General features: G+C 39.0%; 1 protein-coding gene across 1 annotated transcript in view; it reads right to left on the reverse strand.

Moving 5' to 3' along the window:
- Positions 1-14,634, reverse strand: part of ENTPD1 (ectonucleoside triphosphate diphosphohydrolase 1) — a 155,196-nt gene that overhangs the window by 14,163 nt on the left and 126,399 nt on the right. Inside the window, exon 7 of the mRNA XM_053692528.1 lies at positions 11,539-11,799. Coding sequence (XP_053548503.1) covers positions 11,539-11,799 — 261 coding nt within the window. The remainder of the gene's footprint in view (positions 1-11,538; positions 11,800-14,634) is intronic.

Genomic DNA, 14,634 nt, shown 5'->3' on the forward strand with positions numbered 1-14,634 from the left:
TTCTAGAATGTTTATTGGGAGGAGTTTCTCCTCCTGAGTCCATGATCCCTGAGCCTTCAGGGAGTTCCAGACTGCTCCCCAGTAGGCTGGCATCTTTTGTTACAATCGTCCAATCTGGTCTGCGAAAAGTCATTCCTTTGGACAGATGAACCCGTGACAACCACCAGAGAAGAGAATCTCTGGTCTCCTGGTCCAGATTTAGCAAAGGGGACAGATCTGAGTAATCCCCGTTCCATTGACTTAGCATGCATAGTTGCAGCGGTCTGAGATGTAGGCGCGCAAATGGCACTATGTCCATTGCCGCGACCATTAAGCCGATTACTTCCATGCACTGAGCTACTGATGGGCTTGGAATGGAATGAAGGACACGGCAAGCATTGAGAAGCTTTGATAACCTGGACTCCGTCAGGTAAATCCTCATCTCTACAGAATCTATAAGAGTCCCTAGAAAAGGAACCCTTGTGAGTGGTAACAGAGAACTCTTTTCCACGTTCACTTTCCACCCATGCGACCTCAGAAATGCTAGAACTATCTCTGTATGAGACTTTGCATTTTGAAAACTTGACGCTTGTATCAGAATGTCGTCTAGGTACGGAGCCACCGCTATGCCTCGTGGTCTTAGTACCGCCAGAAGAGAGCCCAGAACCTTTGTAAAAATTCTCGGGGCCGTAGCCAACCCGAAGGGAAGCGCTACAAACTGGTAATGCCTGTCTAGAAAGGCAAACCTTAGGTACCGATAATGATCTTTGTGAATCGGTATGTGAAGGTAGGCATCCTTTAAATCCACTGTGGTCATGTATTGACCCTCTTGGATCATGGGTAGGATGGTCCGAATGGTTTCCATCTTGAACGATGGAACCCTTAGGAATTTGTTTAAGATTTTTAAATCTAAGATTGGTCTGAAGGTTCCCTCTTTCTTGGGAACCACAAACAGATTTGAATAAAACCCTTGCCCCTGTTCCGTCCGCGGAACTGGGTGGATCACTCCCATCACTAAGAGGTCTTGTACACATTGTAGAAATGCCTCTTTCTTTACTAGGTTTGTTGATAACCTTGACAGATGAAACCTCCCTTGTGGAGGAGAAGTTTTGAAATCCAGAAGGTATCCCTGAGATATAATCTCCAACGTCCAGGGATCCTGTACATCTCTTGCCCAAGCCTGGGCGAAGAGAGAGAGTCTGCCCCCCACTAGATCCGTCTCCAGAAAGGGGGCCCTGACTTCATGCTGTCTTAGGGGCGGAAGTAGGTTTTCTGGCCTGCTTGCCCTTGTTCCATGACTGGTTGCCTTTCCAACCCTGTCTGTAACGAGCAGTAGTTCCTTCCTGTTTTGGAGCGGAGGAAGTTGATGCTGCTCCTGCCTTGAAATTACGAAAGGCACGAAAATTAGACTGTTTGGCCTTCGATTTGGCCCTGTCCTGAGGAAGGGTGTGGCCCTTACCTCCAGTAATGTCAGCAATAATTTCCTTCAAGCCGGGCCCGAATAAGGTCTGCCCTTTGAAAGGAATGTTTAGTAATTTAGACTTAGAAGTTACATCTGCTGACCAGGATTTAAGCGAAAGCGCTCTGCGCGCCTGTATGGCGAATCCGGAATTTTTTGCCGTAAGTTTGGTTAAATGCACTACGGCATCCGAAACAAACGCATTAGCCAGCTTAAGGGTTCTAATCTTGCTCAGAGATTCATCCAATGGTGCTGTGCGAATCGCCTCTTCCAGAGAGTCAAACCAGAATGCTGCTGCAGCAGTGACAGGCGCAATGCATGCAAGAGGCTGTAATATAAAACCTTGTTGAACAAACATTTTCTTAAGATAACCCTCTAATTTTTTATCCATTGGATCTGAGAAAGCACAGCTATCCTCCACCGGGATAGTGGTACGCTTGGCTAAAGTAGAAACTGCTCCCTCCACCTTAGGGACCGTCTGCCATAAGTCTCGTGTGGTGGCGTCTATAGGGAACATTTTTCTAAATATCGGAGGAGGGGAAAAAGGCACACCGGGTCTATCCCACTCCTTACTAATAATCTCTGTAAGCCTCTTTGGTATAGGAAAAACGTCAGTACACACCGGCACCGCATAGTATTTATCCAGCTTACATAATTTCTCTGGGATTGCCACCGTGTCACAATCATTCAGAGCCGCTAACACCTCCCCTAGCAACACGCGGAGGTTCTCAAGCTTAAATTTAAAATTTGAAATTTCTGAATCCGGTCTCCCCGAATCAGAACCGTCACCCACAGAATGAAGCTCTCCGTCCTCATGTTCTGCAAATTGTGACGCAGTATCAGACATGGCTCTCGTGTCATCGGCGCGCTCTGTCCTTAACCCAGAACTGTCGCGCTTGCCTCTTAACTCGGGCATATTGTATAATACTTCTTTCATAACATTAGCCATATCATGTAAAGTGATTTGTAAGGGCCTTGATGTACTTGGCGCCTCAATCTCACGCACCTCCCGAGCGGGAGACGAAGGTACTGACACGTGAGGAGAGTTAGACGGCATAACTGCCCCCTCGTTGTCTGGTGATAATTTTTTAATCGGTACAGATTGATTTTTCAAAGTAACATCAATACAATTGGTACACATATTTCTACTGGGCTCCACAACGGCTTTTAAACATAATGAACAAGCAGATTCCTCTGTATCAGACATGTTTAAACAGACTAGCAATGAAGCTAGCAAGCTTGGAAAATACTTTCAATAAGTTTGCAAGCAATATAAAAAACGCTGCAGCGCTTTTAAAAAAACACAGTTGAGTAACAAAGAACTAATTCAGTTATAGTCAACAATTCTTTAAATGTATTAATTAGCAGAGGATTGCACCCATTAGCAACAGGATGATTAACCCCTCAGTACCCAAAAAAACGGATATCAAATTAATATTAAACATTTTTATCACAGTCTAACACACTGTCACAGGTCTGCTGTGACTGATTACCTCCCTCAAAAACGAATTTTGAAGACCCCTGAGCTCTCTAGAGACGTCCTGGATCAAGGAGGAAGAAGCAGGAAGACTGTGCTAGAATTTTAACTGCGCAACAAGGCGCTAAAAAGAGGCCCCACCCGCTCATTTACAACAGTGGGAGACCTGATATAACGGTTTCTATGCAGAAAAATACGTTAGCCATGTGGAAAAAAATTCATGCCCAAAGGATTTATCACCAAAGTACCTCACAAAACGAATAACATGCCAGTAAACGTTTTGAAAATAAACTTCTTTAAATGTCATGCAAAGTTATCACTAAGCCTGCAACCAGTCGCTACCACTGCAGATAAGGCTTAAGCATTATTTCAGTATTAACAGTATTTTCTCAGTCAAATTCTAGTCCCTGGAAAATAACTCTACTGTGCATACATTTATCAGCCTGATACCAGTCACTACTACTGCATTTAAGGCTGTACTTACATCATACGGGTAACAGCAGTATTTTCTTAGTCAATTCCATTCCCAGAAAATATTGTACTGCACATACCTCATTTGCAGGGGACCCCGCATACTATTCCCATGTTCTGAAGTTACCCCACTCCTCAGAATGTTGAGAACAGCCAGTGGATCTTAGTTACGCCTGCTAAGATCATAGAAAACGCAGGCAGTTTCTTCTTCCAAATACTGCCTGAGATAGAAAAACAGCACACTCCGGTGCCATTTAAAATAACAAACTTTTGATTGAAGAATAATTAAGTAAAAACTCCAACACCTCCCGCGACCTCCTTCTTTGTTGAGGGTTGCAAGAGAATGACTGGGTATGACATGTGAGGGGAGGAGCTATATAGCAGCTCTGCTTGGGTGATCCTCTTGCAACTTCCTGTTGGGAAGGAGAATATATCCCATAAGTAATGGATGACCCGTGGACTGAACACACTTAACAAGAGAAACTCCCTTACCCCCAGTAATAGTGGAGATAATAGAATCCAATTAAGAACCAAATAAATTATTACCTTGAAAAGATAGAGATAGTAATCTAGATTTAGACACCAGATCAGCATTCAATGATTTAAGCCATAACGCTCTTCTAGATAGAATAGCTAACAACATAGATTTGATATTAAACTTAATAATATCAAATATAGCATCACAAAGGAAATGATTAGCATGTTGAAGTAAAAGAACAATGCTGGCCAATTCAGGACCTGATAACTGCTTTGCTAGACTGTCCAACCAAAACGTTGAAGCAGCAGCAACATCAGCCATAGAAATAGCAGGTCTAAGACTATAGCCAGTATGTAAATATGCCTTCCTAAGATAAGATTCAATTTTCCTATCTAAGGTATCCTTAAAAGAAGTACTATCTTCCATAGCAAGAGTAGAAATAGCGCCATCAACCAGAGGGACTTTCTCCCAAAGCTCTAAATTGGACACAGGTAAAGGATACAATTTTTTAAACCTAGAAGAAGGATTAAAAGAAGTACCAGGCTTAGACCATTCCTTAGAAATCATATTAGAGATAGCATCTGGAATAGGAAAAACTTCAGGAGTAACCTCAGAAGTCTTAAAAACAGAATTCAAACGTTTACTATTCTTGTTATCAAGAGGACTAGTTTCCTCAATACCTAAAGTAAACAAAACTTCCTTTAACAAAAAATGAATATATTCAATCTTAAACAGAAAGGTTGATTGATCAATTTTAGTATCTGAAGTAGGATCCTCTGAGCCAAAGAAATCCTCATCAGCAGAAAATACTTCAGTATGCTGTTGATCAATACAAACTTCGGCCTAGATTTGGAGTTCGGCGGTAAAAGGGCTGTTAACGCTCCGCGGGCTTTTTTCTGGCCGCACCATAAATTTAACTCTGGTATCGAGAGTTTAAACAAATGCTGCGTTAGGCTCCAAAAAAGGAGCGTAGAGCATTTTTACCGCAAATGCAACTCTCGATACCAGAGTTGCTTACGGACGCGGCCGGCCTCAAAAACGTGCTCGTGCACGATTCTCCCATAGGAAACAATGGGGCTGTTTGAGCTGAAAAAAAACCTAACACCTGCAAAAAAGCAGCGTTCAGCTCCTAACGCAGCCCCATTGTTTCCTATGGGGAAACACTTCCTACGTCTGCACCTAACACCCTAACATGTACCCCGAGTCTAAACACCCCTAACCTTACACTTATTAACCCCTAATCTGCCGCCCCCGCTATCGCTGACACCTGCATATTTTTTTTAACCCCTAATCTGCCGCTCCGTAAACCGCCGCAACCTACGTTATCCCTATGTACCCCTAATCTGCTGCCCTAACATCGCCGACCCCTATATTATATTTATTAACCCCTAATCTGCCCCCCTCAACGTCGCCGACACCTGCCTACACTTATTAACTCCTAATCTGCCGAGCGGACCTGAGCGCTACTATAATAAAGTTATTAACCCCTAATCCGCCTCACTAACCCTATCATAAATAGTATTAACCCCTAATCTGCCCTCCCTAACATCGCTGACACCTAACTTCAATTATTAACCCCTAATCTGCCGACCGGAGCTCACCGCTATTCTAATAAATGTATTAACCCCTAAAGCTAAGTCTAACCCTAACACTAACACCCCCCTAAATTAAATATAATTTTAATCTAACGAAATAAATTAACTCTTATTAAATAACTTATTCCTATTTAAAGCTAAATACTTACCTGTAAAATAAATCCTAATATAGCTACAATATAAATTATAATTATATTATAGCTATTTTAGGATTAATATTTATTTTACAGGCAACTTTTTAATTATTTTAACCAGGTACAATAGCTATTAAATAGTTAAGAACTATTTAATAGTTACCTAGTTAAAATAATAACAAATTTACCTGTAAAATAAATCCTAACCTAAGATATAATTAAACCTAACACTACCCTATCAATAAATTAATTAAATAAACTACCTACAATTACCTACAATTAACCTAACACTACACTATCAATAAATTAATTAAACACAATTGCTACAAATAAATACAATTAAATAAACTAGCTAAAGTACAAAAAATAAAAAAGAACTAAGTTACAAAAAATAATAAAATATTTACAAACATAAGAAAAATATTACAACAATTTTAAACTAATTACACCTACTCTAAGCCCCCTAATAAAATAACAAAGACCCCCAAAATAAAAAATTCCCTACCCTATTCTAAATTAAAAAAGTTACAAGCTCTTTTACCTTACCAGCCCTGATCAGGGCCCTTTGCGGGGCATGCCCCAAGGATTTCAGCTCTTTTGCCTGTAAAAAAAAAACATACCATACCCCCCCCCAACATTACAACCCACCACCCACATACCCCTAATCTAACCCAAACCCCCATTAAATACACCTAACACTAAGCCCCTGAAGATCTTCCTACCTTGTCTTCACCATACCAGGTTCACCGATCCGTCCTGGCTCCAACATCTTCATCCAACCCAAGCGGGGGTTGGCGATCCATCATCCGGTGCTGAAGAGGTCCAGAAGAGGCTCCAAAGTCTTCCTCCTATCCGGCAAGAAGAGGACATCCGGACCGGCAAACATCTTCTCCAAGCGGCATCTTCAATCTTCTTCCATCCGGTGCGGTCCATCTTGAAGCAGGCGACGCGGATCCATCCTCTTCTTCCGTTGTCTCCCGACGAATGACGGTTCCTTTAAGGGACGTCATCCAAGATGGCGTCCCTCGAATTCCGATTGGCTGATAGGATTCTATCAGCCAATCGGAATTAAGGTAGGAATTTTCTGATTGGCTGATGGAATCAGCCAATCAGAATCAAGTTCAATCCGATTGGCTGATCCAATCAGCCAATCAGATTGAGCTCGCATTCTATTGGCTGTTCCGATCAGCCAATAGAATGCGAGCTCAATCTGATTGGCTGATTGGATCAGCCAATCGGATTGAACTTGATTCTGATTGGCTGATTCCATCAGCCAATCAGAAAATTCCTACCTTAATTCCGATTGGCTGATAGAATCCTATCAGCCAATCGGAATTCGAGGGACGCCATCTTGGATGACGTCCCTTAAAGGAACCGTCATTCGTCGGGAGACAACGGAAGAAGAGGATGGATCCGCGTCGCCTGCTTCAAGATGGACCCGCTCCGCACCGGATGGAAGAAGATTGAAGATGCCGCTTGGAGAAGATGTTTGCCGGTCCGGATGTCCTCTTCTTGCCGGATAGGAGGAAGACTTTGGAGCCTCTTCTGGACCTCTTCAGCACCGGATGATGGATCGCCAACCCCCGCTTGGGTTGGATGAAGATGTTGGAGCCAGGACGGATCGGTGAACCTGGTATGGTGAAGACAAGGTAGGAAGATCTTCAGGGGCTTAGTGTTAGGTTTATTTAATGGGGGTTTGGGTTAGATTAGGGGTATGTGGGTGGTGGGTTGTAATGTTGGGGGGGGGTATTGTATGTTTTTTTTTTACAGGCAAAAGAGCTGATTTTCTTGGGGCATGCCCCGCAAAGGGCCCTGTTCAGGGCTGGTAAGGTAAAAGAGCTTGTAACTTTTTTAATTTAGAATAGGGTAGGGAATTTTTTATTTTGGGGGTCTTTGTTATTTTATTAGGGGGCTTAGAGTAGGTGTAATTAGTTTAAAATTGTTGTAATATTTTTCTTATGTTTGTAAATATTTTATTATTTTTTGTAACTTAGTTCTTTTTTATTTTTTGTACTTTAGCTAGTTTATTTAATTGTATTTATTTGTAGCAATTGTGTTTAATTAATTTATTGATAGTGTAGTGTTAGGTTTAATTGTAGGTAATTGTAGGTAGTTTATTTAATTAATTTATTGATAGGGTAGTGTTAGGTTTAATTATATCTTAGGTTAGGATTTATTTTACAGGTAAATTTGTTATTATTTTAACTAGGTAACTATTTAATAGCTATTGTACCTGGTTAAAATAATTACAAAGTTGCCTGTAAAATAAATATTAATCCTAAAATAGCTATAATATAATTATAATTTATATTGTAGCTATATTAGGATTTATTTTACAGGTAAGTATTTAGCTTTAAATAGGAATCATTTATTTAATAAGAGTTAATTTATTTAAGTTAGGGGGTGTTAGTGTTAGGGTTAGACTTAGCTTTAGGGGTTAATCAATTTATTAGAAAGCGGTGAGCTCCGGTCGTCAGATTAGGGGTTAATAATTGAAGTTAGGTGTCGGCGATGTTAGGGAGGGCAGATTAGGGGGTTAATAATATTTATGATAGGGTTAGTGAGGCGGGTTAGGGGTTAATAACTTTATTATAGTAGCGCTCAGGTCCGCTCGGCAGATTAGGGGTTAATAAGTGTAGGCAGGTGTCGGCGACGTTGAGGGGGGCAGATTAGGGGTTAATAAATATAATATAGGGGTCGGCGGTGTTAGGGGTAGCAGATTAGGGGTACATAGGGATAACGTAGGTGGCGGCGCTTTGCGGTCGGAAGATTAGGGGTTAATTATTTTAAGTAGCTGGCGGCGACGTTGTGGGGGGGGCAGGTTAGGGGTTAATAAATGTAATACAGGGGTCGGCGGGGTTAGGGGCAGCAGATTAGGGGTACATAAGTATAACGTAGGTGGCGGTCGGCAGATTAGGGGTTAAAAATTTAAATCGAGTGGCGGCGATGTGGGGGGAGCTCGGTTTAGGGGTACATAGGTAGTTTATGGGTGTTAGTGTACTTTAGGGTACAGTAGTTAAGAGCTTTATGAACCGGCGTTAGCCAGAAAGCTCTTAACTCCTGCTATTTTCAGGCGGCTGGAATTTTGTCGTTAGAGCTCTAACGCTCACTTCAGAAACGACTCTAAATACCGGCGTTAGAAAGATCCCATTGAAAAGATAGGATACGCAAATGGCGTAGGGGGATCTGCGGTATGGAAAAGTCGCGGCTGAAAAGTGAGCGTTAGACCCTTAAATCACGGACTCCAAATACCGGCGGTAGCCTAAAACCAGCGTTAGGAGCCTCTAACGCTGGTTTTGACGGCTACCGCCGAACTCCAAATCTAGGCCTTCATCAGATTTATGAGAAGTTAGAAGAGACCTTTTACATTTATTTGAAGGTGGAATAGCAGTCATAGCCTTCTCTATGGCTGCAGCAATATAATCTTTTATATCTACAGGAATATTATGTACATTAGACTGTGAAGGTTTAACAGTAGATGTATTTGTACTTATAGAAACATTATCAGCATGAAATAAATTTGAGCTGAAGAAGGAAGATCAGCTAATTTACAACATACACACTTAGCTTTGGTAGATTTGTTTTCAGGCAACTTGGTTCCTACAGTAACATCAGAGGCAGGATCATTTTGAGACATCTTGCAAAATGTAAAAAAAAAGACAAAAATAACATTTAAACAAAATATCCAATTTCCTCAAAATAGCAGTTTCAGGAATGGGAAAAAATGCTTATGAAAAAATACTAATATGAAAAACAAAAGCAAACATCATAGCCCTCTGTAACAAATGAAAGCAGAGAGCAAAAGAGGGAAAGACTTAATATAACACATTTTTTGGCGCCAAAAATGACGCTAACAAAGATGACGCAAATGCAGAGAAAAAAATTGTTTGGTGCCAAAGTTTAACAAGCAATGACACGACTCGTGTCATAACAGGCGCAACTTCACGCCAAAAAAATTTGCTTCAACAAAGCCACAGGAAATGACGTGACTCAAATATTCGCGCCAAAAATTATGCAATAAATATAAGTATTTAAAAGTAATTGCGAGCCTAATTTGCCTGTGAAAATTAAAAAAAAAAAACAAGTCCGAAGTTACAACTAGCTGGAACTCCAGGTAAGAAAAAATTTACTAAATTTCTCCCAAAAACATAATTTCCATACTGAAACTGTTAGACTGCAAAGGGAAATAAACATAGACCTGACTGACGGCAAATATATGCAATATATATTAAAACTTTAAAATATAAAATGCCAAACATAGCTGAGAGTGTCTTAAAAAAGATATATACTTACCTGAAGACACCCATCCACATATAGCAGACAGCCAAACAAGTACTGAAACGGTTATCAGTAGAGGTAATGGTAGAGGAGTATAATGTCGATCTGTAAAGGGAGGTGGCAGATGAATCCCCACGATCGAATTTACAGAGAGCCTTAAAATAGATTTCCCATAGGTGAAAACATGGCATCATTAGGCAGATACTCCCATCCCATCCCTCACACAAACACTGTACATTAAGAGGAATTGGGCTTCAAAATGCTTAGAAGCGCCTTTTACTGAAGAAATCAAGCACAACTTGCTTCACCATCCTCCAACGAAGGCAAAGTTTGAAAAACTGAGGTATGAGTGAGGTGGGAGGTGTATTTATAGGCATTTTGAGGTTTGGGAAACTTTGCCCCCTCCTGGTAGGAATGTATATTCCATATGTCACTAGCTCATGGACTCTTGCCACTTACATAAAAGAAATAAATATTTCATGAGTGGGGTTCACACTTTAATGAAGCATTACATTTTGGGATTCTTTCCCTTTTTTTATTATATGGCACAGAATGGTAGACTATCCCTTCCTATACCATCTTAATATCTGATTTTGTACTTTGTGAAGTTAAATTTTAAAGTGATGGTAAATCATAGCGTTTGTGAAACCCTAGGATTTACCATTGGAACAAATAAAGGGGACTTTCCTTTATTTAAAGCGTTTCTCCTTGCTATTTTTATGTGAGGTGACATTTCCACCTCTTAGCAAATAACTGTGTGGACCAGCTGGCGCCAAGCTACGATTTACCATCACTTTAAATCCCACTCGTATGTCCAATCCACCAGTTTTTTTTTTAACACTACCACCTATTTGATCTACACATATTTTGCATCACCTGCATAAAAAAGACAAATCTTCCATAGAAGCCCTCAATCAATATCACTTATTAATAGGTTAAACAAAATATGCCCAAGAATTGATTCCTGGGGTACACCATTCTCAACACCCATCTTTGTTGAAGGTACTCTAATAAACATTTTGTACAAATGCAAACCTTTATAGGATTCCCAAATAGAAATCTTACAAAACATTAATAGCCGGTTTAATGTTACGGTATTCTTATTTTTCCAGTTACACTTATAAAGTTCAAAAGTCATGCTTATTAATGACTATAATGACTAAACTCAAATCAATCCTTTGAGTTACTTAAAGGGACATGAAACCCAATGTTTTCTATTATTATTCAGATAGAGCATACATGTTGAAAGAGCTTTTCAATTTACTTATATTACTAATTTTGCTTCATTCTCTTGGTATCCTTTGTTGAAGAAGGAGCAATGCACTACTGGGAGTTAGCATAACACATTAGTATACCAATGACAAGAAGCATATATGTTCAGCTGCCAATAAGCAGCTAATTCACAGCTTCTGAGCCTACCTATGTATGCTTTTCAACAAAGGATACTAAGAGAATTAAGCAATTTTTATAATAGAAGTAAATTAGAAAGTTGTTTAAAATTGCAGTTTTTTTCTGAATCATTAAGGAAAAATGTTTCATGTCCCTTTAAACTTGTATTGCCCATAATAGTGTTTATGTGATTATCTTGTAAATAAGCCTATAGTCACATAAATAGCTCAATGTTATTCTGATTTTGAGATATGAATCAGTTTTCAAGGTGCACTCACCCCAAATTCCCCTTTCAGTACCGGTTGATAAATCCCATCAAAAGAGCATTGTGAATATGTACAGTGGGTTTTGTTGAAGATTTGCTGGATACTCTGTTTACATTCTTCATAATTTCCACTCCCCTCAATTCTAATGTCCGATAGTGCTGTTGGTAACTTCTTTGTAGATACACAAGGGCTACTGTAGAGGTCATTTGTATTCAGACTTCGTCTATATCCTGAGTTAAAACAGGGATCACGAATGGTGGGGCTTCCATCATTCTAGAATAAAAAGCAATACATTATTCATAGGATAGAAATATGATGCCTTGTTAAATTAAAAATAAAATTAAAAAAACAAAACAATTATCCTGGTTATCCTTAAAGGGATACTGAAATCCATTTTTTTCCTTTCATGATTCAGATAGAACATGCAATTTTAAGCAACTGTTATCAATTTTTATTTGTTCTCTTGGCATCTTTATTTGAAAAAGCAGGAATGTAAAGCTTAGGAGCTGGACCATCTCTGGTTCAGCACCTGAGTACAGCTTGCTGATTGGTGGCTAAATGTACCCTCAATCAGCAAGCGCTATCCAGGGTGCTGAACCAAAAACAGAACAAAGAAAAACTGATAATAGGAGTAAATTAGAAAGTTGCTTAAAATTGCATAAACTTGCTATTGTACAATAAAAAAATGGAAAGTGTATAGTAAAAAAAATTAGCCAAAAATACCACTACTTCAGCAGTATTTTTGCATTCAGTTAGCATTGTGCTTGAGCATTATCTGACATGATTTTTAGTGTGGCACTCATAGAAATCGGTTACCTAAGACAAATTACGCACCTACGTTATCTTACATGAATAGTGTAGCACACACTTTACAACTACCCATATAATTAAGCATGTACTTATAATACCAGTGTGAAAACGCAAAAAGTATGGGCTGCGCTTCAGCCCATTCAGTTTGCAATATGGCCCTATGTGTTTAAAGGGACAGTAAGAATTAAACTTTCACGATTCAGATAGGGCATGTCATTTTAAACAACTTTCCAATTTACTTCTACTGTCAAATTTGCTTTGTTCAATTGGTATCCTCTGTTGAAAAGTAAACCTAGAAAGGCTGATAGGAGCTTAGCAGTGTCTTTAGCATTCTATGTCTGCAGTATTTGCAACTACTGTATGAATAACATTGTTATAAACATTGTTGCAAACAACGCTGTCAGATGGCTAAAGACACGTGCACGCTCCTGAGCTCACCTAGGATTATGCTCTAATAAAGGACACCAAGACAACTAAACAAAAAGTAAATTGGAAAGTTGTTTAAAGGGATAGAAAGGTCAGAAATAAAATGTGCATGGGTGCATTTCAATTTGAAATATAAAGCATTTTTTGCACCATACTTGCTTCTAGAAAAAGTTTCTGTTTTCCATATTACGCACATATCCTGTGAGGGCCGTGCACCAGCATTCAAACACCATGCCTGCTCAGAGAGTTGGCAATGGTGTTTATAGCTTCTGAAGACATAATTTGTGTCATACAAGCTAGCGCTGACCCTCTGAGAAGGTGAGGTATTTGCATACTGGTGCACAGACCCTCATATGTGCGTATGCTACAGAAAAAACAGTAATAACTTTTACTAGAAACATTTTTTGAAAATGGAAATATAATACAAAGTGCTTCTATTTCAAACTGAAATGCATTCATGCACATTTCATTTTTATCCTTTCTATCCCTTTACAATTCCATGCTCTATCCAATCAATTTAAGTTTTATTTTGACTTTGCTGCCCCTTTAAGAAATGTGCACACTCCTACCTCAGTATGCTCTCATGGAAAGCAGCTATGTCTTAAAGCGACAGTAAAGTCACAAAAAATCTTTCATGGTTTAAATAGGGCATGTAATTTTAAACAACTTTCCAATTTACTTTTATTACCAATTTTGCTTTGTTCTCTTGGTATTCTTAGTTGAAAGCTAAATCTAGGAGGTTCATGTGCTAATTTGTTAGACCTTGAAGACTGCCTCAAATCGGAAAGCATTTTGACAGTTTTTCACCACTAGAGGGTGTTAGTTCATGTGTTTCATATAGATAACATTGAGCTCCGGCACGTGAAGCTCCTAAGAGCAAGCACTGATTGGCTAAAAATGCAAGTCTGTCAAAAGAACTGAAATAAGGGGGCATTTTGCAGAGGCATAGATACAAGGTAATCACAGAGGTAAAAAGTATATTATTATAACTGTGTTGGTTATGCAAAATTGGGGAATGGGTAATAAAGGGATTATCTACCTTTTTAAACAACAAAATTTCTGGTGTTTACTGTCCCTTTAACAAACATACCAAGCGAAACACATACATTTGATAAAAGAAATAGAAAGTACTTTTCTATTTGAACCAGGAATGAACGTCCATATCCCTTTAATTGATATAACTAAGGGAAAATGTAAAAAGGTCAGTAGTTCTTACATAAATATTCTTGGCTTTGGAACTCAAACAATTAAATAGAAATGATTACTCCAATGCTATATACTTCACTACAAAGTGTTACAATAAACAGAGTCGAGGGAATAGCAACTTTAACTCATAATAAGAGAAATTGCTCATTCAGCAAATTCCCAAAAGCAGAGAACTATATCCATAAAGCGAACAATGTATGGCAACAATTATGACACTAAAATACACCAACTATTTAGAGCGTGTTATAATATCTCAACATAGATTATGGAATCTGAAAAGGAAACCATAAATCCAGTTAATTATTGCAATTGTGTAGTTGGCAGGAAAAGACTGAACACAAAACTTTGTTTCTGTTTCACATTCAATGTTTTTAGAACACTCTTGGTTTGCAATATATTTGGCAGCAAAACAAATGCCCTAAAGCTGTTTTTTGTTTTTAAAGAGACAGTGTACTCTAAAAAATGTTATTGTTTAAAAAGATAGATAATCTCTTTATTACCCATTTCCTATTATATTAATATACTTTTTACCTCTGTGATTACCTTGTATCTAAGCCTCTGCAGACTGCAAACGTATTTCAGTTATTTTGACAGACTTGCATTTTAGCCAAATCAGTGCTGACTCATAAATAACTCCACTGGAGTGAGCACAACGTTGATCTATTT

The sequence above is a fragment of the Bombina bombina genome, chromosome 9 (assembly GCF_027579735.1).
Source record: "Bombina bombina isolate aBomBom1 chromosome 9, aBomBom1.pri, whole genome shotgun sequence".
Taxonomy (NCBI): Eukaryota; Metazoa; Chordata; class Amphibia; order Anura; family Bombinatoridae; genus Bombina; species Bombina bombina.